At 34.1% G+C, this 27,425-nt stretch overlaps 1 protein-coding gene across 1 annotated transcript in view; it reads right to left on the bottom strand.

The window, feature by feature from the left end:
• Tmprss15 (transmembrane serine protease 15) overlaps positions 1 to 27,425 on the bottom strand; it is a 116,796-nt gene that overhangs the window by 62,141 nt on the left and 27,230 nt on the right. The window contains exons 10-16 of the mRNA XM_010645650.1: positions 25,611 to 25,719; positions 21,555 to 21,661; positions 17,337 to 17,477; positions 16,450 to 16,599; positions 7,032 to 7,137; positions 6,572 to 6,722; positions 4,233 to 4,368 (exon numbers count right to left, since the gene is read on the bottom strand). Of these exons, the coding sequence (XP_010643952.1) occupies positions 4,233 to 4,368; positions 6,572 to 6,722; positions 7,032 to 7,137; positions 16,450 to 16,599; positions 17,337 to 17,477; positions 21,555 to 21,661; positions 25,611 to 25,719 (900 nt within the window). The remainder of the gene's footprint in view (positions 1 to 4,232; positions 4,369 to 6,571; positions 6,723 to 7,031; positions 7,138 to 16,449; positions 16,600 to 17,336; positions 17,478 to 21,554; positions 21,662 to 25,610; positions 25,720 to 27,425) is intronic.

The raw sequence follows: 27,425 nt of genomic DNA, 5'->3' as shown, positions 1-27,425 counted from the left end.
AACTTTTTTTTTTTTTTTTTTTTTTGGTTTAAACAAATCACTGATCTAGAACCAGAAAAGCTCTGTTCAAATGAGTTGGTTCACTGAACTAATTACAAATGGCATTAGAATAAAACTGTTCAGAATGCATTTGATGGTAATCAACATTTTCTGGTGTGCTTAATATTTCCTTGAATAAGTCATTTGAAAACTGGAACAAATATATTATGGGAAAATTCTAAGTTTGTATTTTTCAAATCAGATGGGCTATTTTACCATTATAATTTGCCTAATGTTAAAATATGCAAGGATACCACCTTCCATGGCATTGGGGCTTTACCTTTCTTTCTCTCTGACTAGAATAGATATGAACATGTGTAGGCCATATAGATAAAAATTAACATGTGAAGCCATATTTAAAGCTTTCTTTGTATATATGATATTTAAGTAAGTTATCTCGTTATGCTTTAGTAAAGTGATTTTGCTGTGTATTAAATATTGTGTACATGAAACTATGTTCTTTACATGTAGAAAGTTTTTCTGAACTATTCATTTGATGAGTACAGGAACAGATTGAAAGGAAGGACTAAGAAGAAATCATATTGTTTTTGAATGTGTAATTTTGCTCAGAAAATGTTCTGTATAACAGATATGTAGGGCACCTATAACGAATGAGTTGAAAAGGTTATTTTCAAATGCCACAAAGCTCAGATTACATTGTTGTTGGTATTTTCTCTACGTATATCCTCACCATCATTTCCTCGCTTTAGTTCTGGTCCAAAATTTGGTTTGATAAATGATTTTTATCAATAAAATATAATGAAAATGAGAGAGAGTCCATGTCTAATAATATTTAGTGATCATTTATTTATGTGCTATTTAGAGTAGACCCAGTTAGTCATTAGTGACAAAGATAAATTAGACCAAGAGTTTGATTTCAAGAAACTCACTTCTTGAGAGCAGAAACAAGGGGAAAAAATGAGAACCAAGACCTGTCATGTAAAGGTACAAGATCCCAATAATAAATGTAACTGTACTGTATACCTAAAATGTACCAATAAACTCAATGAGGAAAAAGAAAAGAAAGAAACTCACTTCATGTCATCATTGGATAGGCAACATTATCATGTTGAAATATATGGGACTTTTCTGCTTTTCTCTCAATTTGATGTCATTATAGTTTTTTCTTCATGCTTCCTTAGAACCTTCTCTAGTGTACATTTTATCGTTTTTCAAGTTTCTCATATACTTGGTAAACATACTTAAATATTAAGTGTATAATTTAAATGAATGTTGAAATATTGCAGAATTCATGTATGGCCCACATAAGCATCTAAGCATCTTAATATAAAAGCTACAAGTGGAAATGAGTTGTAAATGCGTGTGGGACGAGTATGGCAATAAAATTGCATCCCCAATTTAATGGTAACTCATTTGTTAAATGGTTTCAGACACTAGTCATTTATCTTTAGCTCTTCATTTCTAATCGACTTTTTTCCTTTTAATTGCAGTTTGTAAGCAGGAAAATATATAATGTTGGAAGTATTTATGTTTCGAGGGTGTTCACAAAAATGAAAAATGGGGAAACTGGGTTTCTTAACTTAAATTCATGACAAAAGAAAATATCTAGGAGGCTCAATCCAAGTAAAGTTTTAGACCTAAACTAATTTCTAACTACCACAGTTGGAAAGCAAAAAGATGTTTTTGTATGAAAATAGCAATTCACTGAGGATATCCTGATAGATTACTATGTGATATGACTTATCATCTGTATTTTCATTTTTTCTATAAATCTCATCAAGTGAAACTACTGTGAAGGGATTGTATCTTTTTATAAGGATAAGATGAATGATAATGAGTTTTCTTTGAACTGTCATATTTCTAGTTCGACATAACACAAAAGAAGATATAGGTTTCTTCTCTATTCTTTTGAGTTGAAGAATCCCATAGGGCAAAGAATCTTGCTCAATACTCAGCTAAAATGTATAAATGGCTAGTGGAGGGAAAATAAGAACTTTTAAAGGCACCATTTCAAGACCAATATCTTTGGTGTTAATTAGGTCTATATATTTGGTTCAATAATTGTCATTAAATTATTCTAAAAATAGAATTGGTGAGTTTCAGGCCTAACTGAATTCCCCTTGAAATATTTAGATTTCTCCTTTAAAAGGTCATGAGATTTATTAATTTCTTGATAGCAGCCATTCTTTGTGGGGTGAGGTGGAATCTTAGTATTGTTTTCATCTGCATCTCTCGAATGACCAGTGATGTGGAACATTTTTTCGTATATTTACTTGGTGTTTCTACTTCTGTGTCTGAGAAATGTCTGTTCATTTCAGATGCCCATTTTTGAATAGGGTCTTTATATTTGGGGGGCTGAATTTTGAGTTCTTTATATATTCTAGATAATAGCCCTTTGTCTGAGGAGCAGCTGGTAAAAATTTTTTCCCACATTGTAGCTTGTTTCTTAGTTCTGCTGATGGTTTCTTTTGCAGTGCAGAAGCTTTTTAATAAGATGAGATCCCACTTGTTAATTCTTTGTGCTAGTTTCAATGCTACTGAGGATCTGTTCATAAAGTCTTTTCCTATGCCAATGTCTTGAAGAGTTCTGCCTAACTTATCTTCCAGCAAATTTAGTGACTCTTTTTTAATATTATATCTTTAATCCACTTGGATTTTAGTTTAGTGCATGGTGAAAGATAAGGGTCTAGTTTTAATCTCTGGCAGGTTGAAATCCAGTTTTTCCGATACCATTTCTTAAAGAGGCTATCTTTCTTCCACTGAGGATGGTTGGCTCCTTTGTCAAAGATGAGGTAGCTGAGTACATCTGGAGTTGTTTCTGTATCTTGCAACCTATTCCACTGATCCTCAGGTCTGTTTCTTTGCCAGTACCATGCTGTTTTTATCACAGTGGCTTTGTAGTATATTTTCAAATTAGGAATTGTTATATCCACTGCTGTGTCTCTGTGGGCTAGGATGGCTTTTGCTATTCTAGGTCTCTTCTGGTTCCAAATGAATTTTTGGATATAGCAATAACAAATGTTGGTGGGGATGTGGGGAGAAAGGAACCCTTCTCCATTGTTGGTGGGAGTGCAGACTGGTGCAACCAATATGGAAATCAATATGGAGATACTTCAAAGAACTGGGACTAGAGGTTCCATTTGACCCGGCCATCCCTCTGCTGGGTATCTTTCCAAAAGAATTAAAAGAATCATGCCATAGTGATATATGCACACCCATGTTTATAGCAGCACAGTTTGTAACAGCTAAAACTTGGAACCAGCCAATTTGCCCATCAGTTGGAGACTGGCTAAAGATGTGGTTTTTCTATAAAATGGAATACTACTCAGCCATAAAGAATGAGAAATTAGAGTCATTCACAGGAAAATGGATGCATATTGAACTTATACTCTTAAGTGAAATAAATAAGCCACACATGTATAAATACCAAGTAGTTTCTCTGGTGTGAAAAACTATAATTGTACATAAGATCCTAATGGTATAATTGATAATGTGAACTAAGAAGAAAGGGGCTAAAGGTGCAGGGGAAGTGGGAAGGGCAGGGGAAAGGTAATAAGGGGAAAAAACATGAGAAATTGAAAAACTGGAAATGAAGTTTTTGTAAATAGAGAAGGGAGGAGGGGGCAAAGCAAGGGCAAGGATAAGGGGAAAAATGAGAACCAAGACCTATCAGGTAAAGGTACAAGATCCCAATGATGAATGTAACTGTACTGTATACATAAAATGTACTAATAAACTCAATGAGAAAAAAAATAAAAGGCCATGAGAATTTGATGACACCTTCTCCAAAGATGACAGGATATCCTACAGAGATAGGATAGCAATAACTTTAATAGAAACAAAATAGAAACTAGCACTTTTTGTACTTTCAAAAATAAAAGGGTGCTGGGTATGGTGGGTTACTCATGTAATCCCAGCACTTGGAGGCTAGGCAGGAAGTCTACCATGAGTTGAAGGCCAGTTTGGGCTATGTAGAGAGATCCTGAATCAAAATATCAAAACAAAACAAAAACAAAAAAACAAAAAGCCCAAATATGAAAAAATGACTCATAATGAAACAGTGAGTGACTTGCTTTGTAAGATTTTGTGTAACACATATTATTTTTCAATGTTATTTATAGTTTAGTCTTTGATTTTCAGTTAAAAATATTAGGCCAAGAAGGTAAAACAAGTCAAAGAAAGCTCTGTCTATAAATAATGACTTAGGAAAACTACATATTCAATTTACTTACTAGGAAGTTCTGGTGGAGGAGTTGGAACTAAAGTTGGTTCTGGATAAAGATTCTCATTGCAAATTCCATTTGTTAGGCTAATGTCATCCAATGCTATATCGCTCAGCCTTGGGTTTTTAAAAGCATTAAAAGCAATCTGAAATGCAAAGATGTATATTAAATGATTCTCTCTAATCTTTTATGTCTTTTCTTCTTGTGACTCAATAAACTGTGCAGAATCAACATTGTGATTGCTAAATATATGATAACTGAGTTACTGCACAGTAACGTATGGATGGGTTATGGTTTTCAAGCCCTTTTGATTTATATGTATTCACTTGCTCAGTTTTCACCTGTCTTTCTTCTAGGTTAAGAAATATTAAAATCTTTGACTGCTTGTCCCTGTCTCTCTTTCTCAGTTTTGTTATTCTCGATTATACTCTGTTATGCATACACATCATTAGGCAGCAGACATTGACCATATCCCAGATTCCTTTCTCCGAAGCTGGTACCCAGGGGCTATCAGCCTTCCTCGAGAATAGATACTCAAAGCAGACTCAGTGACTAGATCATTTAAATGGGAGATTAGATCAATTAAATGGGAGAAAGAATGATGAGATCATTCAGTGCTTGCTGTAATAGTCATAGTTCAATAGTCATAGTTTGGATGGGATCTTGTAGGTTGTCAGGGACAGAAAGCATTTGCACTTTCTTGAATACCTTTCTATATAAAAGAAGAAGCACATGAACAGAATACCTATCTTAGGAGTATTATATTAAATAAATGGTAAATGTCTTATTTAACTTTTGAGCACTATTGTACACTCCTCCGTTCACACATTCATTACATCTCACCTACTTCATGCCGGAGGACATTCTAAATTCTACTTTCTTCCTTTTGTGTACAAAACATCAAATTTCAAAGAGACTCAAGTGACTTGCTCAGGATTTGACATTTAAATAGCAAATTCCAAGTGCAAATATAGTAATTGCCCTTATCATGGAGGATATATCCCAATTCTCAGAAAAGATGCTTAGAATTGCAAACAGTACTGAACCTTAGATAGACTCTATTATTTTAAATATTACATATATTACTTATAATTAAGCTTAATTTATAAATTAAGTATAATTGGATGAATAAGATAACAGTAAAATAGAAGATTTATAGTAATGTACTATAAGAAAAATTATTTAAAATGTATGAATTATTTATTTCTGTAATTTTCCCTATAATGTTGGATTCTTGTTGACTGTGAGTGATTGAAACATGAAAAGCAAATTGTGGGTAAGGATTTGAGGAATTTCTGTACTTGTGGAGCTTGATACTCTTACTCTTCCAGATGAACTAAATCCAAATATAGGTATCCAATTATATCACTGTAGAAAAGATATTTAGCCATATTTGGCCACTGAAGTACTTATTTCCTCACTTCTAAATCTCTTTGTTCCTTTGGTGTTCCATTTCTCCTTACTCAGCCTTGGATTACAAGAAAGTAATCAAAACTGAGGAAGAAAACTTTACAGTAAAAAAATTCAAATGGAAGGGGTGGAATAAAAGGAAGGAAGGAAAATCAAGGAAAGGAAAGAAAGTGATAAAGCAAGGATGAGGATGATGTTCACTGATGACTGCTTGATTCTCATATGTCAAATCACAGGAGAGAGCTGCAGCCTCTGGTGCTGACAGAGTATGTCCAAATATATGTCTTCTAAATGTCATACTATCTTGCTCAAAAGTACCCAATTAGAGCGTTGTTAATTTGGCCCAACTAATTGTCTATGTTTTAATTGCAAAAACCCTTAGGAAGAGAACACATTTAACTGTTATCTGAAAAATTGATTCAGTTTAATGTGAAATAAATGATCGGAGACTTTGCAATGATACAGCTCATAGAAATTGTTTCTAAAGGAAGTGCATGGAGGTGAAGCCACAGTAGGGCGGGATAGGTGGATACTGACAGGCATGGAGGTCCTAATTGGAAAGGATGGTTCCAGAAAAGTTAAAGGCTGATCTATGTGGGGTTTGTGAAAAGGCGAAATTCTCAGGATGGTAGGGGAAGTAGGAAGACATGTTGGTCTGCTCTGTGAAGCTGATGAAGAAAGCTGAAATTGTCTCCAAAGTTTCAAAGGATTTTATGGATCATTATAAGCTGTGATTTTCAAACAGCAAACTGAATAGCTTTTAATAAGTCAATAAGTAAATGAAAATAAAAGTACTTGAAAGAAAAAAAGCGTAGAGATTAGAAAAATAGATTAAAACGGCTATCTTCAGAAAATAAATTATTAGTTTCACTGTTGTCATTGTAAAATTACTTACATCACCATAAATACAAATATAAATCACAAATTGTTTTACAAACCTTAAATTCCCTAGTTTCATTTAGTGTCACTTGTCCATAATTCCAATTTTGTCCATAATTTCCTTCTTTCTGGAAAATAGTCTTCTCCATATTTTCATCACTGCTAACATTAATGCTTAATTTGTAGACATTGTCACCATACATATAATACCTAGTTTTGAAATGAGCAAAAATGGTTGGAATGCTACCACATTAGAGTAAATGCATTTTAGATTTTTCAGATCCTTTATTTTGAAAATTTCTCTTCTTTGAATGTGAGAATTCCAAGAAGCAAAGGGAAATCTACAGAATTTTATTACTTTATCAATTGAAAAAGTAATAATACATGCACTGAAACACTAGCCAACATTTTAGTGAAATCTAAGCTTAATACCCTAAGAAAGGCAATGCTACTCATTAAGTCAGGCAATATTTAACATGTGTTTTTCTAGAAACTAAGAAGTAACTAAACAGAGCATACCAGAAACTAAGGCAGACTGGATTCAAAGAGGGGTCCAAGGGTAAACTTAAAAGTCCCACTCTTTCTTTTCTTCCTCCTGGACCAGTTGGTGTAGAAATATAAAATCCTGTAAAAGCAATTTTTAAAAGTTTTCATTTATTAAAATATTGGCATCTTCACTATGTGAGATGCATTATTCATAAGTAGAAAATAAAATTTTAGGATGAAAATACTGGGAAAACATTGTAGACGTGTGCACTGGGAATGAACACTGAGAGCACTGAACTATATTCCAGGGTTTTTTTTTTTCCTTTTAAATTTGTAATTTTAGACAGCGCCTCTCTAAGTTGCTCAGGCTGGTCTTGAATTTTTGATCCTCTTGCCTCAGCCTCCCGAGTAACTGGAATTATAGATGTAGACCATCACACCCAGCAGAAACATATACTAAAAATGAGAACCAAGACCTGTCATGTAAAGATACAAGATCCCAGTAATGAATGTAACTGTACTGTATACCTAGAATGTACTAATAAACTCAACAAAAAGAAAAAAAAATGGACAGGTCACTACTCTCAAATCTAGAAAGCAGCAACTTAGGAAAATTACTTCACAACTCTGGAATCCTCATTTTAAATTCATTTTAGTATATATTTTAATTAATTCACATTTTTTAGGCAATCAGTGCATGAGGATATTTAGACATGCTGGTAGGCTAACTCATGATTTATAAAAGATTTAAAGACGCAGCTGAAAGCAAGTTATGTGTTTCAAAAACCCTCAGTTTCATATTCCACTGACTACACTTCTTTTCTCTGAATGAGAAGTTATTTGATTTTATAAAGGTTTCATCTTCTATATTCCTTTGAATGACAATTAATCAGATTGTGGAGCAGGAAGCATGCTAATCCACGTAAAAGCTTTAAAAATAGCACAATCACTGCATAAAGTACTTTCTGTTCTAGAATTCATTATTCCAACCAATGATTTGAAGCATTCAAAAATGTACAAAGTAAGAACATCATAAGCATTTTCTTAGGGCAATTTTTTGTATTTTTCACTTTGTGATTCATAACAGGAAATGGGAACCAGGTGACAATAAGATATAGAATAAATAAAATATTATATTATTCAAATTTAATTGCAATGTGACTTTTTATAAATTGTTAAAATTTAGTGTTTGCTTGAAATCAAGTATCTTCCCTCTAAAAGTATAGGCTACATTGCTCTTAAAATTCAAACACTCATTTAACACGAGTAGAGTCAGATCCAGGAGTGAAACAAGTAACAGCAGAACCCTATAGTACAATAATTAGACCAGTGATGCGAAAACTTTTCAAAATAATTATTTTATTAATATGAAATAATTGTCAAATATCATAAAAGCAATATGTGTACATTAATTGGAGTTAGATTTTAAAGAGTAAAAGAAAAATACATGTTAACCTTTATATTACTAATACATTATTCATATTTTAGATATGATGTGATATTTCATGAATACTTATTTTAGCTATTTAGCTAGTACTCAGCTATATAACCTAAGAAAAAGAGCACATAGAACAAAGGAATGTTTCAGAATTCATTCCCTAAATCCCCACCTCCAAATCCATTTTGATATGATTTTACTTTTACTTGCTTAAAACATAGTTGGAAGGAAGTAATTAAAATACTACTGAATCCTATGAATAACTGAAAAGTTTAAAATATTCAAAAATACATCTAGTTAGTTGCAATTGTATAGCACAAACACACACTGTGCTCTTATTTATGTTTGCAGCTTTTGTAGTTCATTAATTATAATCTGAACAATTTTGAGTCTATTATTTATTCACTAAACAATAATATTTTAGTACAACCTAGATACGAGTTTATGTTCACATAAAGCAAAATTAACTATGTATACTTTAAAACCTTATTGATTTTGCATAAATAGTAAATAAATAAACAAACCATAGTAAAGGGCACATAGAATTGCACATTTAAAATATAGTAAAATACTCTGGTGTGAACAAACTATAATAGTACATAAGATCCTAATGAGATAATTGACAATGTGTAATAGGAAGAAAAGGGATAAAGGTGTAGGCAAAGTAGGAAGGGTAGGGGAAAGGTATATGAGAAGGAAAAAAATAGGAGAAAATGAAGAAAAGGAAATAAAATGTTTGTAAATGGGGAGGGGGAGAAGGGAGGGCAGGGATAAGGGGAAAAAGTGAGAACCAAGACCTGTCATGTAGAGGTACAAGATTCCAATGATGAAAGTAATTGTACTGTATGCCTAAAGTGTACCAATAAACTCAATGAGGGGAAAAATATAGTAAAATAAAATATAATGTTACCATATGTGTAATATAAGCTAAATTCTTTGGTTAACATATTAAAAGATAAAAGAAATCCTGCATAAAATGATGAATTCTAGATGTAAAGAACTGTAGTTTACACAAAACTTTAATCTGTTAAAGATTCATAAATTTTGGAGAAATCCTTCCTTATATTTCATTTGTGACAATTTGCCTATACAGGTCACGTGACATATTAACATTCCAGCCAGATAGGAATATTGTACCCTGGTGCAGACCATTTCATTTTAACATTTAAAAAAATTATTTCTCTTTTTGCAGATTAAGTTTTCATGCACATATTGTTTATGATTTTGATTTCTGGGACCAGTGAATTTAAGATATCTTTCTTAGCTCAACAAATGTTTACAGGTCACTTTCAGTGAGGAAAGAGATTAGGGCAGGGGCAAATCCCCTCAAGCAAATAGACGCGATCTAAATCCTGAGACCCAGGGCACGTGCGCAATTCCTGAACTTCAGACATGGGCCCAGACAGAGAAATGGCATCTTCAGCTCCTTATTTACACACAGTGTGAAACCAAATGAGCCTTTCACAGCTTAAATCTGATGCCAGGTCTAGTGCTCTTTTGATAGGACAGTCATCCTAAATGTCTTATTTGCACGAGGGAGCAGCGAATTCCAGATACAAAAGAACCTTGCCATTACTCTGGTGGCTGCTGTGAGCCTTTTCACTAGCCTGTTCTCACTGCAGAACTTACTTCTCTTCCACCTTCAGTGAGTGTAAATCCTGCTGCCTTTTCTGCGCATCTTATCTACACTTTTCTTCAGGACACCAAGAACCTGAAAAAATTTCACTAGGACTCAAACACTGATGACATTAGATCCCTCTTCAGTCTTATTAAAACTTTCCTGCCTTTTTGCTTTCAGTAATTTTAAAGTGACACAATTTCACCTTGCATCTTCTTTTGATAAGCTCTCACAATTGTCTTCATTTAGCATAGTATTTTTGTTGGCGTATCTTATTACTCAGAGAAGAAATTGCAGTAGTAGGGATGGTGGCTTAAGCCAAACCATCATTGTCGCTATTAATTTCCAAGTGGGTCTCATTTGATTTTCTGTAGCCTGTCTTTGGAATTCTTCATTATCTACACCAAGGTTTGATACTGCTTCTTTATGTGCATTCTAATTGGCCTCTTATTACCTTTTTACTTTTTAATTTTATTATTATATGCTTGCAGTTCATAATAACTACATTATTCATGGGGCATTGATATATTTACATATCTAATTAGTTCCTTATTCAGGATATTTTAAGCGCTTTTGTCCTGTTAAATCAAGTACAAATTCACTCTGAGATGTGAGGCCTCATATCTGTGATGTCGATGTTTTCCAGCCACAGTTCATATAATTCATCTATGTGTATATATAGCATGTTGACAAATTCGTATTATTTTAATATTTATGCTACAGTTGACTGGGTCCAAAATAGTCCAAGTTCTTGTGTATGACAAGGAAAGAATTGCCAAGCATATGTTTCAGTATGTGGCAAGGTTATTGAAGATCACTAAGGTGCAGGAACAAGCAGAGGGGCAAAGATAACAAGAAAAAAAAAGGGTCCCAATAACTCAGTCTTCCAGTGTTTGTAGTCAGACACCACTGATTCAAAGTGACTCCCACTGTTTCTCTTTTTGATGTCAGCAGTCAGCAGCAGCCTCTTCAGCTTCAAATGAGATATAGTCATTAGGGCCGTGTTTGGCTTATGGTTGAACGGAGAAAAGGGAAGTGCCTCGCACAACCTCCCTGTTTTAGGGCTATAGAAGCCTGGATAATCATTAAGGATGTGGTGTTGAAGGGAAGGGAGTCGTTTACACAGCCATTTGTTTCTAACTGAACTATGTCTAAACTTCTAACATTTTTGGACTCTTTGGGTCATTTCTCTAATTTCCTATACTTCTCTATCCCTTTCAATTATGCTTTGTTAAAATCATACCGATACAGGGAAGGAGAATAAAAGTAGGTAGGAAGGAGACAAGGAAAAATCATAATTTAAAAATTGTACTTTTAAGAAGACTGCAACTTCAGGACGCAAAGTTACCCAAGGTTTTCTATCTGCCCTTCCTCAACTTTTTTATGTTCCTTTACTCTAGGCCTATCACACCCCAAATCTTTTTGTTTGTTTGTTTGTTTTGTTTTGTTTTTTGAGACAGGATTTCACTATGTAGTTGAGACTGACCTGGAACTCACTATGTAGCTCAGGCTGGTCTTGAACTTTCAGTGATCCTCCTGCCTCAGCCTTCTGAGTGCTGGGATTACAGGTGTGCACCACCACACCCGGCTCATACACCCCAAGTCTTTAATCAGATTTTAAACCTATAAATTAGCTTAGATGATAAAGTAAAAGCCAGAAACCTTACTTTAAAATAGAGAAACTGATTCAAAAGTTTCAAGAAGTATTTTTAGGCAAAACATCCTGGATCACCCATCTTAAAACAAAACCAAAATTAATAAACTGGGCCCATCCCTTTCACCTGTAAAATGGACTATCCCTTCACCAGTAGAATGAGCCAGTATTTTTCTACCTGTTGGTCAGGGTGGCTTTTCTCCTGCAAATAAAGCCCAAACTTTCTGTAGATCCACAAATTGCACAGATTTGTACCCCTCAAACACATAAATATCCTCAATTTCAGAAAATAATACCCACCTCTTGCCCTTCTGAAGGCCCATAGTCTGATTGGCTAGGTGTATTATTTTAATTCTGCCCACTAAATCTCTATATTCCTCATACTGATATGTCCTGAGATTTTTGTGCAGTAAATCTGCAACTTGCCCCTGGGTGGGATGAGCCAGAGATCCCCACCTCCACTGTTGGGACCACTTTGGACCCTGTTCAACAACTCTACTAATACTTGAGACCACTTAATCAAATGTCTATCTCCTTAGAAAGTCTTTCACTTGAAATAACCACTCTTAAATTCCCAGTGGTACCTCACAGCAAGCAAGTACTGTATCATATACTGTCTTGCATTTCTTACATTTAAGCGTAATATATAAGTTCAAACTTGCTAGAGCTTTGGGTAAAAAGAATGATAACTTGTTCATTTTTATAGTCTTATAAGGATTAGCTGAATGTTATTTAATATATCCTTGTTACATTTACTTGACCCCCTTTTACATTTAATAAAATTCTTTACAAAAGAAATTATTAAATAGACATTTTCCATAATTATATGGAACTTATATAGTCAGATGATTATTTCTTTTAAAACCTTCAATTTTCTTGAAAGGTCCTCTAGTACTCTTGGCATTGAGCAAAATCAGTGAACACAGTGACCCTCTTTTTCAAGCTGTAAGTTTTCCATACAACTTCCTTCTTCCAATTTTTCTGTTTGTTTCTCCACGAACAGACTCTAACCTCTTCCCATCCAATAACTCAGTTCAAGAGAAAAAGTTTTCAGTGTATGTTGATGCTGACATAAACACCAGAACCTGAAGGGATAATTGTGCTTTCTGGAAACTTGGAGTTCCTTTTAAGAAGAAAAACAGGCTGGTAAAAGTGACTTTTCCAGTTATAAGTGTTTATATAAAATTAACTGGACCTAGTAGATAAATATTATTGGAAATTTAGGTTAAAGAAGGTCCACGTTCAGTTAGATTCCATTAATATTGAGAAGGTACTATCATTTTCTAAATTTTGATCCCTCAAGAAAGATAAAAAATAAGCTTGTTTGAAAACCTTAGTTACACACAGAAACCATTTATATATTAAATGAAATGCAAATTGTTAATTACTTTTTTCATTACTGAGACAAAAAAGCCCACACCCAAGGTTGAAGGAGTATTTGGTTCATAGTTCATACAGATTCCAGTCTCTAGCTGGCTGGCTCCAAGGCAATGAAGACGTTGACTCAGGCAATGCAAGCATCACCTTGCCAAGGCAGGGTGGCATGGCAAAGGGGCACTGCAGAAGAGAAACAGTCCATGGCAAGCAGGCAGGTGAGAACACATTAGCCCTCCTCATGTCCCCTATATTTTATGCTGGCTCTCTACACTAGGGTGGGTATAGCAGTCATACCTTTAATGTTAGCCAGAACTATGCCAAACCAATCAGTGGACTGATTTAGTAATCACACACAGCCTTGATTCTAGCACCACACACTTTAGAATCCAGCCACTTCTGAAATTGCACCCATCCCATGATCCCATGTTGAGGGGACACCTGAATTATTTTATTTTTCAAACTTGAAAATTGAGCCAATTAACTATTTTCCTTGACAGCATACTACTTAGCACAGTACTTCAGATAATTGTCTCTGGCATGCTTTTATGTTATGAAAGGAAAATAGTTATAATATCTAGCATGAAATTTTTCATGTATCATACATTTTTCTAAAAATATGTTTAGGTTAATCAATTTAATATGTGTTACATGCCTCTAAAATTAAGTCCTGGACCTCACCTTCTAGATGTGAGAACTGAGGCAGGGAGGAGAGATAATATTCGTAAAGGGAGGTCAGATTTAAACTCAGGTAAGGCTCCACGGTCTACATTTTAATGATCTTTGGTTCTTCACTTTGCCGCCTTTCAAATATTAGAACAATTATGATTCCATTGAGACAGACAATGAAAGCATCACTTTTCTTTGGGCCATCTATCTCTTTTGTGACCCTACATTTCTGAAATCTTCACATGTCACTAACCTTATTTCCCCTTGGTGTTATGAACAAATGAGCACCCCAACATACTGCTCTACATCAATGTCACCATCTCCCCCAATTTCTTTGGCTTCTAAGTGGTACAGAGAAACCTGGAGTGAGGGCAGTGCATAGATTGAAGAGCTGTGCCACTTCCTAGAGAGTGTTCTTCAGAAGGTCTGGAAAAATGAAATGCTAATTCAAAGTCTATCTGTTTCATTTAGGTTTCTCTGTCATTTAAAGTGAAGGCAAAGAACAAAACAAAAGAAAACGTTTACAGCAGGAGAGATTTAATTCTCCTGTCATTTCAGAGTAGCATGTTCTGAGACTTAAAAGAAAGCCAGTTGGAAGAAAAATGCCCCTGGGGGTGAATAACTGGTAGACTATGCAATCACAGGTAGAAGAGTTTAGAGGACCTATCAAGCCCTACCATCGTCCTCATTACTTTGCTGTCTCTGGTGCACTCTGATCTGCTCTACCTTATCTAATTTTAAATAACTCCTGCTACATGACTTTCTCCTGAGGCTTCATTTCCCTCCCAACTATTTAAAATCTCCACCTGACATTCAACCTATTTCACTTTGGTCAGTTCCATCTTCTTTAGTTACTTAATCTGTTGGCAAGCTGAAATCATTTTTCTCCTGTGATGTACTTGTACTCTTCAAATAGTAGTGGAATTATTTTATCCCTGTTATGATGACCTAAAAGTAGAAAAATGATAATTTGAACATCAAACATTTCAGCTACCTAAAAAAGTATCTGTCAGAGTCTAGCTATAAATACTTCCTGCACTTTCCTCTATTCTTGTCCAAGTGTGGTAGAGAGATTTTTTAAATACTATAAAAAATAAAAGGATCTCATTATTTGACTACTTTAGGCCCTCTTCAGAGGGCCATGATGCTAATCATCTGGGGGATCAGTCTTTAGTTATGCAGGCCACTAATTTATCCATAGGGCATTAGGCTCTTGGGAACATTACTCAAAGAAGATTAATAATGTGAGGGAATACACGCCTTCATTTTCAGTAATATTTTTGGTCTCATGGGATTAGCCATCTATGCAGAGCATATATTTTATGAGTAAGTCCACTCTGGTAATTTAACAAGATCCTGTTGTCATTGCTTTCAAACCCATATCCAGTCTGATGTCTTCTCACCATATTTGCTGCCTGATCTGAGTCCTAAGATCCCTTCTCAGTGTCAGGGGTCAGCATTGCACTGGTCTTTCTGTAAACACTCTTGCCCTTCAACAACCTATTCTCTGACTGTCAGTTCAAGTGACTTCTGCCACTCTTGAACTCAGTAACCTCAATTAGCTCCCACTTTCCTGCTGGGAAAAAGCCAGAAGTACAGAAGCACCACTATCATCTGGAGCCTGCTACCCTCCTCACCCCTCACGCCTTTGTTTAGAGATTACATTTGATACAGATATTCACTTTTTAAATTTACAACCAAGGCATGCTGTTCCAACTTAAGACTGGCCACTTATATAGTACTGTAATTTTTGTTGATTGTATTGCACAGTACTGTAGTTTTACGTTCTCTTGTACATTATAGTACTACATGTAAGAATTATGCAAAGAAAAGCAAAGTCATCACGTTAGAGTTTCCTCTGGCCATTTCTTTGTTCTTAATATTGTAATGTACATACTATATCCAATTCCTCAGTGACCAGTTCAGTAAATGACCTAGTCACGGGAATGGAACTTGGTTGTTAAAGGAGGAATGTCTGTATAATGAATATGTGCTGCCATTGCTTTTGGCAAAGATCTTCCCACTACAAGTTCCTTATCTCCAGATACTTCTCCGTAATTTCAACTTTCTTAGTCAAATATTATTGCCTCCAATGTCAATGTTTCCATTTGCAATTCAATTTTATTGTCCTATTCAAATAAAAACATGAGCATGCCCATAAGATATGTTCTGCAATCAGCCATCCATAAGGTTTCCCAGAAATAAACCTATCTCTATTTCAAAATGATGTGATATTGCATATAGATACTTTGAAGAAATTCTTTAATAAAAACATATAAGTTCAGCAGAGTTCCAGGGTGCAAAATCAATATCCAAGACCTGACTGTATTTTTGTACTCTGGAAATGAATAATCAGAAAATGAAATCAGGTCACAGCAAGTAAACAATCAGGAAAGTTAATTACCTCCCAAAGGCCTACTTAGTTAACAAATGGCAAATCTAGAGCAACAGCCTTGTCTCCCTGTCTGTAATGGCCTGTGCTTGCTTCTGAATTATCTTATGAATGAATGGATAAATAGAGTAAAATAATATGCTTCATGAAACACTTTAATATCTGACTACCATTTTCATGGAATTGGATTTATTACCATGATTTAACAAAAAATCTGAAAAGCCGTTTTCATTTAATACTAAAAGTAATGAATGTACTGAATGAATACCCCTTTTCTTTTGACTCATAAGTAAATATAAACTATACCTGAAATGTTGCCAAAAGTGTGGTCAGAATTTGGCCCAGTAGAGGGAGGGAAGGTGATTCCCTGAATCCTTTCCCACTCATTGTCATCATGTAGATCCTGGACCCAGAAACAGAAGCCATCCTCAAAATGACAGTTTATTTTCTCATAATCTGTGATTAAAAAGAAGGAAAAAACCCTTCAATTTAGTAAACTGTATCAACAGATTACATGGAAAGGAATCTCACTTTATACATCTTAGAATTTAATGACATATATCATAACCTTTATTAATTTTAATTGTTTCACTCCATTTAGTTCTTATTTATAATTTATTTATTTATTTATTTATTTATTTTGGGTACCGGGGATTGAACTGGGGTCCTTGCGCTTGCGAGGCAGGCCACTGAAGCGCTGAGCTAAATCTCTGGCCCTAGCTCTATTTAAAATAACTGAGCTCTTTGTTTAAATTAATGTCTTTCTTACACTTATTAGATGGTTGGCAAATACAAATTTTGTGATTTAATTTTGTATCTTGTCTCCATTGGTTTATCTATGTGAACTTTATACTATATTTTGCCTCCTCTTATAACTAAATTTAATGATTTGATGAAAATTCAGTTCATGCAGAAATTTCTCTGAATTATTTTATGCTGACCATTTTTACTTCTAATATCTGTATAATACAAAAGTTAATTTAATTTTATATTAATATGATTTTTCTCAAAATGATTATTTGATTCCCATGGAGAATATTAACCATTTTCTTCTTTCTGTTTAAGTATCAAGTAAAGAGAGATGCCCATAAAAGATAGTAAAGACCTTGAAAAATGACAGCTTTAGTTTCTACTACTTTAAAAATTCTATTGAAATGTTAAAGCATATGCAAATTAAAAGGCTGATTACTCACTATTAAGCTCATTGGTGTTAAATACAGTATATGATGCATTGAAGCCAATATAATCATTTTCATCAGATTGGATGAAAAGGATGGCAGTAACTTGGTTGGAAAAAATTCTAATTATCCCAGGATCAATTTCAGAAATGGAAGCTACAAAAGAATATGAGCAATGGTTATGTATCTATCATCATTCCATCCATTCATTCCCTCATCCTGTTAATTCATCAGTTTAATGCCTGATTCATCAATTCTTCTCTCCGATATCATTCGGTTAATGAAAAGCATTGCTTGTATAACTAATTTTAATTGAAATTTCTGCTAAGCATTAGAAAAGATCAAGTTATTATACAGTTTCATGGTTTAAAAAAGCATGTTTCTCATTTTTAATTACTAGGAATAAACAGTGTACACATATATCAAAAGAAATGTGTTTTCATTGAAAAAGTTCCTTTAAGAAACACAAAGTTTAAGCAGTTATCAAACTACATGTTTCACTCTATCAGTTATATTCTGTATCACACTAACAGGAGTTAAAAGAGAATTGCAGTAGTGAAAAGTAAGAATGTATCCTTGGCTTTCTTCCCATATAACTTTAGGATCTCAGAATAATACTATATCAGTTAAGGATTGGTCCAATAACATTTTTAATGGTCTTATTATAGTTCTGCTTTAACTCTAAGCTACTTAGGAGATATCTTTCTATTTTTGATTCTCACGAGTTAGTGCAATGCTTGGCATATGAAACATTCACATATGATAAATTGATAAAAATCATTGTTATCATACACTTATAGAAATATATAGGGTATCAGACTCAGGTCTGTATAAAGCACCACTCTTAAAGATCGGAGAAAAAGACATTCATGTTATTTATTGAATTTTAGCAAAAGATACATTTGTGATCTATTGGATATTCCAGAAACTTTTTATTTCTCTTTCTTGCTTTCATTTTCACAGTATTGGAATCCGTTTGCATGTGGCTTCTAATTGGATCTGAATAAAGACAGTGGCTGAAAGTCTCTGTTATGGCTTATATCTAGATGTCCCTCTCAAGCTTCCAAGCAGCGTTTTTCAGAGTTGGCTGAATCTGGAATGTGTGATGCTGGAATTAGGGACACGTGATTGCTAAACCACTACACATGAGTGACTGGTTTGGCATGGTCCTAGTGCCAATTGTCTGGATGGGACAAGAGGGACAGAAAGACTTTAGTTAAGGTCCTTTGTTGCTTTTGCTCCCCTGTACACACCATGTTGTTTCTCCTCTGTGATGTTTGTCTGTCATCCACCCTGTCTTGGAGCCAACCAATTGTGGACTGAGACCTCTATGAACTGTAAGCCAAATAAACCTTTCCTCCTTTAATTTTGGGTGTTAGGGATTTTGTCTCAGCAAGGAGAGAAGAGTAACTAACAGTCTCCTTTGCTAGTTGTAATGGGTTAGATAGTCACTTTTTAAAATGTTATTGTACTCTGCTTATGTTCTAAGGTCCACTAACCTCCTTCAAAAATACACACAACCTCCAGAAAGGTTGTAGAACACATCTGTATAATTGTATAAAACTTTCCATTTTTTATAGTTTTCTTAACCAAAAAGAACTGCAGATCATATGAAATTAAGGTATTCTCTTCATCCATAAATGTAATAAAAGGTATAGAAAAAAGCTGGAGTTCTATAGTAAAAATTGAATTTATTCTTAGCTCCCTGTCTTACTAGTTTTCTGTGCATCATTTTCTTCTCTTGTAATAAAACATCTCCTATAAAGGTTTATAATAAGAAGTAAATAAATAATTTCTTTGTGCCAAAGTGAATGGTGAGTAGTAGTGCCTGATGAATGTTAACTATTTTTTCCTCTCTTGCCAATTAGATCTTAAAGGGAAAGATTAAGACTTAATGTTTTCTGTGCCTCTGTCATTGTGCTAGAGCATGGGAACTCTGTGGTCAATATTTGAGCATATGCAAAAAGATGGGAATCACTAACAGAGTTTGTTTACTTTACAGAAGGCATGTGGTGAAAGAAAAAACAACTGTATAATATTTTTTAAAGGTGAAATTTTCCTAATATTATATTATAGTGGACAGAAGAATTTTTGACATTAATCCCTTAAGAAATCCAGTGTTTTTATCTAAAATTTGATGTTTTTATGGATATTAATTTATATAGACGACAATTAGTCACATTTAAATGTGAATTAATTTTTCATTTGTCTTCTAAAAACAGTAACTCTGGTGAGTAGAGTTTTGTGGAAGAGAATAGGGAAGCATTAAAAAGAGGCAGGGGAGTCTGGAAATAGAAAAATGGACGAGAGTGTCAGACTTTCTCCAGAGTATGGTTCAACGGATGTAGTTCAAAGATATTTACTTTATCCGACTTATAAAATTACAAATGCTGCCATTGAAATATTATCTGCATAATATAAAAGACTTCTAGTATATAAACCATATTGAATGTCCCTGATGATTTTTTTTTCAGTTTTTACCCAACAGTTTATTGCATAAAACATTCTGTAAAACAAAGACTTATTGATTCATTCAACTTGATCCAGACTATTTTAATGTTTTATATTAAGCAGATTATGACATAATCAAAAGAGAATAACCCACAAAAGAGATGATCTGAATGCACTTTCACTTTCAAGACTAATCTGACCTGATCTAAATGACACTTTTCCAATTCCAAGCTATTGACTCATCTGTTTATGATGAATTTACTATATGTGCTGATTTCATTGATGAGAAATAAACACATTCCTTTTTAGAAAAATTCAGACTGATGAGTTACTAACTCTAGAATTATTAAGTATGGGAAAATTGCTATGTACAGAGGAAGAAATTCTTTGGGAGCTTCTGGAAGGGACAACTCTTTAAGTAGTTCTTGTTAAACTTTTCCCTTTGTACATCTCTATCAACAAAAGTCAGTGAAAGTATAAGAGAATACACAAAATGTCCCGGTGAAAGCATAAAATTTATTGAAAATGCTTTGCCTTGTAAAATATTTGCAACATGTTACTTAATTTCATATCCACAATATATTTCTTTTTATTGTAGGACAAACAGTTCAGGAAGATCCATTACATTTATTATAGAGGGCTGGGGCCTAACGGAACAAGTGGGCCTGGCACACATATGTTAACAGCGCCTTGTTATCCTCAGTCACAATTGTTAGGTAGTAGCAATCTGACCTGCACTTATACTGACTCTTTTAATCACTTTATTTCTTAGTCCTTCAAGAGACTGAGGAGCAGAGTGAATAATAAAAAAAGAATAGAGATTATACATTTTTTAAATTGAGTTTATTGGTACAATCTAGGTATACAATACAATTACATTCATCATTGGGATTCTGTACCTTTACATAATAGGTCTTGATTCTCATTTTTTCCCCTTGTCCCTGCCCTCCCTTTACCCCCTCCTCCCCTCCCCATTTACAAACACTTTGTTCACATTTTTTCAGTTTCTCATATTTTTTTCCTCTCCCTTATTACCTTTCCCCCACCCTTCCTATTTTCCCTACACCTTTAGCCCTTTACTTCCTATTTCACATGATTAATTTTAATAATGAGATTATAAATGTTTATAGCCCCTGCAATGTCAGAGAAAAATAGAATAATACTTAAGGCATATTGGAATTTTGTCTAATGGGGAATATCATAGTTTCTCATATTTTTTTCCTCTCCCTTATTACCTTTCCCCCACCCTTCCTATTTTCCCTACACCTTTAGCCCTTTACTTCCTATTTCACATGATTAATTTTAATAATGAGATTATAAATGTTTATAGCCCCTGCAATGTCAGAGAAAAATAGAATAATACTTAAGGCATATTGGAATTTTGTCTAATGGGGAATATCATTTAAATAATGCATAGGAAATAAATATACAATAATGCACTTATATGCTTTTTGAAGCATCCATTATGAGAGCAATATGTGAAATAATTACTTTATTGTGAAGTGATTATTTTGCTATGAATTTCTTACTTTATAGTCAATCAGTTATAACTTTTACAAATAACTGTTCTATTTTTAAATTTATTTTTATCAGTACTTGCTTCAAAACATAATGAATGCATTTATTGTGCGGAATTGGTACACATGCATATCGACTATTCCCTTTTGGTCAATTACGTATATTTCAGGTTGATATTAAGTTTAAAATCAAAGGAAAAATATATTCTGAAAGCAGCACATATCTTTTCATTTTGATAATGGATTATATGTTTGTTTTACTCACCTCTTAAAATCCTGCTTGATCCTACACCTTCAAAAATATTTAATAAATCTGTATAATGTAAATTAAAGGAATCGAACCTTAGTTCAATTGACAGTCCTTGGTTTACACTACATTAAAAACAAAAACAGAAAAAGAGTATAATACTTCCAGGCATAATAATCTTTAATAGATTCTAGATTTTAATGTACTTTATTAAGTTAAAAATCACATAATATGAGATCTACCCTCTTAACAAACCTGAAGCATTCAGTACAGTATTGTTAACTTTTAATACAAAGTGGAGTAGCATATCCATAGAGCTTATTCATCTAGGACAAGGAAACTCTATCCATTGAACAACAATTCCCCATTGCTCTGTCCTTTTTGCCCTCACCTCCATCATCCCACTTTCCATGAGTATAAACTGGGATTAGATCACATAACTTTTCTATTTTTAATTTTTTTGAGGAAATCACATATTGTTTTCCATAGCAGCTGCACCATTTTTACATTTCTATTCATTCAAAAAGGATCTGATCTCTCTGGATTCTTGTCATAGCCTCATGACCATCCCATCAAGTATAAGGTATTTTCTCCTCATGGTTATGATTTGCATTTCCCTGATTATTAGGGATGATGAGCATCTTCCCATGCATTAGTTGATTACTTGCATGTCTTTGGACAAATGTTTATGAAAGTCTTTTGATTTTTTTTGTCACATTAGTTAATTATTTTCATAATAAATTGTAGAAAATTCTTGTACATTTAGATATTAACACTTAACAGATATACAATTAGCTAATGTTTACTTTCACCATGTGGGCTGTCTTTTTACTCTGTTGATTGTATTCTCTGCTGTGCAAAAGCTTTGCATTTTGATGTAGTCTACTCAACTATGTTTGCTTTTATTGTTCATGTTACTGCTGTCATAGACAAGAAATTATTGAGAGACTACTGTCAAAAAATGTTCTTTGGTTTTCTTATAGGAGTTTTATTGTTTTAGTTTGTGCACGTAAGTCTTTCTTTTAAAAAAAAACATTGTTTTGTCTTATTGACCATTTTAATTTTGTTCTGTATTATGAATATTATTTTAGCTTTTCAGGTTCCTGTATGGTTTTATAAAAATTTTAGGGTTTTTTACCATCTCTGTAAAATTGCAGTTAATATTTTGATAGGGATTGCATTACCTCAATTTGAAGCAGGAACATTTTTAACAAGAACAAGTCTTCCAATCCATATACATTGTCATGAAAACTATCATACTCTACAACTGTTATTTTTACACTTAAATGCCTACCAATTTATGTGACTCAAGCACAGAGAATATTTTACGTTTTCTTTGTAGAGAGAATGTTCTTCGTAGAAAGACACTTTGTAGAAACTAGTACGTGGTTGTTGCTATAAGAAATAATCTGCTGTAAAATATGATGTATGTAATTTTCATATGAGTGTAGGTAGAAGTGTGACAGGTTTGTAAGAAAGTATAAATTTGATATTTCAATAGAAGATTTTAAATTTCAAGTGGTTTGGGGGAAAAGTGTCTTTTGAAGTGAGGAGAACCTATGGTACGCATATCACAACCGATTGCTATCATTGAAAGCTTTAAAAGGGTTGCCATCGGTGGTCTACAGCAAGCACTATGTACAACTCCACTACTTCAATGAAGTCGGGATTAGAATGTAAGCCTTCTTAGAATTGATACTAGAGATAGAGCAGAGAAACGAAGTCACACTGTTTTCTTTTTCCCTGTGCTTCAGAGCAACTAATTCATTTGCAATAAAGGCACAGGTATTTAAAGAACAAAAGTAATATAAAAATCTAATGCTTTCGTAACAGTAGACATCTTTGTTATCTTTTGAATTTTTAGGAAGAAATGGGTACATTTCTGAATACATTTGGTACTTTTATATTTTTAGATACTCTTTTAATAGACTATTTTTATTGAGCTTGTAATATATGCTGGGCAATTTATATTTATTTTTAAAATTTTACAGTGACTGATTCTAGTAATTAAAGAAGCTGAACTCTATAGATGAAGGTGTTTGGTATCGGATAATTTGTTTGTCTCAGATAACACTTCTATAATCTGAAGAAGCTAGAGTTGAACACACATAGGTTCTCTCTAATATCCACATTCTTAGCAATTGGCCCCATGGTAAATATAACCATAATGTTAATAGTAGATGAGTACAGTCTGAGTTATAGTTTCATTGCATATTACATATTTTCCACTACTTATTTTGTACTCCAATTATTTAAAGAAATCATTTCTTTACACCTACTTTCATCATTGCTGGAGGAAAGAAAACCCCCAACTATATGGTAAAAACATCTTTGATACAGCTTTGAGAAAATAGGTTATTTATGTGACTAATTGAATTATAGTTTTATCATGAGGTGAGGTATTTATTTTTTAGTTTCTATACTCTTTTCTGTGCCTATAGTAAATTCCTCACATTTTAAATAATGAAATGTATGTAAAAAGAATAAACAAATTATTAATTAAGATGGTTATTATATAGATGATATTTTCATGGTAGTAAAAGATTTTTGGTGCTTTCTGCTTATAAAATCTTTAAACATAATCTACCTTTATTAAGAAATGAATTTAAATGTCAAAATTATTTTTATTTAGTATTACTAAGGTTCTAAAGATTTTTTGTGAATAAATCATTACATAACTGTATTTCAATACTTCTTATATTCATATGAGAACAAAGTATTTTTCCACTTGAAATATCTGGGTGGGTCATCAGTGTAGTGGTGTGATGGTTGATATCGAGATGACTCGCCAAAGCCTCATGTGCTCATAGTTGGGGCTTTGTGGAGGTGACTGGACCCTGTGGATTTGCTACTTTTCAATGGATTATTCCACTGATGAGTTTATAACTAAATGATGTGATGCTGGTCAAAGGAGGTGGGTGACTGGAGTGTAGCCCGGAAGGGTCTATCTCTCTCCCTCCTTCCTTGGTCTCTCTCTCAGCTTCCTGATCACCATGCCCAGAACAACTCTCCTCTGCCCTGCCCCTTTGCCAATTGTGAACTGAAACCTCTACAAATTATGAACCAAAATAAACCTTTCCTCCTTTAAGTTGTGGATGTCAAGTATTGTGTCCCAGTGATAAGAAAGTAACTAAGATATTCAGATATTTGTGCTTGTGTATGTGTGTGTGTGTGTGTGTGTGTGTGTGTGTGAGAGAGAGAGAGAGAGGGAGGGAGAGGGAGAGAGAGAGGGAGAGAGAGAGAGAAAGGATTGAGAGCCTCACTTTATAATTTAGTCTGGCCTTGAACTCACGATGGAGCTGAGGCTGGCCTCAAATTTGAAATGATCTTTCTGTCTCAGCCTCCCACGTTCTGGGATTACAGGTGTGTGCCACTATGCCTGGCTAGACAATCAGGTATTCCTCTTCTTTTCAAAATGCTTAGGTAAATATTAATATCAGCTATCAGCAGCCTTATTGTGCTGATCATCATTGTGATTTTTATTAGTCAATTGAATTAAAAGCTTGGAAGTCAAATATGTAGTAACTCATCCAAAAATTACTCAAGATACAGCAAATAGGACAGGGGAGCTGGAGATATAGCTCAGTGGTGGAGCTCTTGCCTAGCATGTACAAAGCTAATCAAATCACACTATTCAATATTTTCATACAATTATTAGCATTTTAATAGAGGAATTATAGTTAGCTTTCCATATTCCTGGATTTCGAATCCACAAATTCAACCAACTGTTCATCAACAATATTTGAGGTATTTCCTCTTGTCTGTAAACAAGGCAGCATACCAACTATTTACATTGCATTATTTTAAACAATCTAGAGATTTAATGTATAGGCAGGGATGGAGGGGTTGAAGGACTGGCAGGGGATGGGAAAAATAACAACCAAGATGGATTACATAAAGGTGCCAATTTCCAATGATGAATATCATTATATTATATACCTTAAATGTACCAATAAAATTAATTAAAAAAAAGAAAATAATACCCATTTAAGGAAAACACTTAAAGTACTAAGACCCTGCATCAAGAAAAGACTTCAGAACCACACAGGATGTAGAACTCTGCATCCTACATACCTTATGATCCACTGACAAACAACACTTGATGTAGATAGGTTTGGATAATGGGCAGCTTGGAAAGACCCAGATGATCCAGTTAATAAATATCTTCCATCACAAGGGGTGGCTGCAGAAAAATGCCAGTTAATCTCAGACTGTGTTGTATTTTCTAATGCCACAATAGAGATATTATAGACGCACCATTTCGTCTCTGGGAAGCAGGGGTAAACGTGTAAAGGAAATATCCAGGCAAGTAAAACACTACATCTTCTCTAAATTCTTAAAAATATAGTACAGATTACATTTGCAACAATACTCTGTAGTAAGGTGAGAGGCAAGAAAAAAAGAAGCCGGCAAAAATATTTGTAAAACCAGCTTGCAAAGTTGGTGAAATTTTGGTAATTCTTTAAATTCATAATTTATTATTATTCTATTTCTTAGAAGGGTATCAAATGGGCTTTTTGTGTACAAGGTCATTACTTTTTTGAAAAGCTGAACTGTGTTCCTTACGGTGGTGGTTCTTCTGTATGTGACAGACTCTGTTTAAGGCCATTCCAAGGTACATGATTATATTCATGTTTCACATCTCATGCAGTCAGATGAAGGCATGTGACTAAGCTGCTTTGTGAGCTATTGTGAAAGCGGTCTTGTTAATTTCCAAATGTGATTTCTAAAACATAACACCCCCCAACAAACAAGCAGATGAAACTTCTGTAACGTGCTTCCTCTGCCTCTGAGCAGGTCCTAACAGATCCTTTGGAAGGACGTCAGGGCAGCAAGGGTGGCAGACCAGAAGTGAGTATATTCAGTGCCTAGGAAGGGCTGCCGCTTGGCATTTTTTGGACTGTGATATAGCTGATAAATGAACTGTGGCTGTCTCAAATTATTCATCATACTGCTTAATTCAATGTGCCTTCCAATTTTCCATGAAGTTGAAAAATTTTTGGGGGGGTCGATCTACATGTCCAATTCTGCTCTCAAAGGTGTCTAGTAAATTCCTGCAGGTAAGCAAAAGAAGCTATGAAATCACCACAATGATCGACTCCTTACAATAGGAAAATTCAGAATGTCAAAATATTACTACTTTAAGATATAGGATTGTGTTAGGGGATTTTCTGGATATTCATTTAATTTTAGGATGTTTTTAAAGAAACTAATTTTATATGACAAGGAATCAAGATAGGCTTCTGGAGAAAGAGATGTATGATTCAGCGATGGATGAGTAGTATTGTTGGGTGTTCATGATTATGACTATGTAGACTGAGTGCTTTGTAGTGCAGCATCAGAAAAAAAATCTGAGAGGGAGAAAATGAACCTGTCTAATAGTATTAGCCCCTGTTGCCTGCAATGGGATGGGGTTCCTAAGGGTGTGTACTTAGAACCCACCGAGAGCCCTCTCTGCTGCTCCAAAGTTTATTAATTGTATTTTTTGTTTTTTATTTGGTACCAGGGATTGAACTCGGGTCCTTGCTCTTATTAATTGTATTTTTGTTCAGGGCATTGTATTCCTTAGGATATATGGTATATGAATCAAAGATGATCTGTACCCGCCTACCAAGGTCTGTTATGCACATGCACATGCAGTATGCAAATTATGAAGACACTTGCCAATTTCCAAATAGGCCTGCACCTTTGCATGAAAGGCTGTGAGTCAGCATCTTGCTTTCCTGTAGGTCAGCTAAAAAGTGAACTTTCTTGCTGATGCAATTCTAATCAGAAGAGAAAAACAATTCAAAGAAATCTTGGTTCAGCTATAGTCAGCTATAAGTTGTGCAAACCTAAATAACCAAAGACTAAAAAAAGAAGCAGCATGAGGAAGTCAACATTAATGTG

The sequence above is a fragment of the Fukomys damarensis genome, unplaced genomic scaffold, assembly GCF_012274545.1.
Source record: "Fukomys damarensis isolate Sample0158 unplaced genomic scaffold, DMR_v1.0_HiC HiC_scaffold_24, whole genome shotgun sequence".
NCBI classification, from domain to species: domain Eukaryota; kingdom Metazoa; phylum Chordata; class Mammalia; order Rodentia; family Bathyergidae; genus Fukomys; species Fukomys damarensis.
This window is presented reverse-complemented; position numbering and strand designations above follow the sequence as displayed.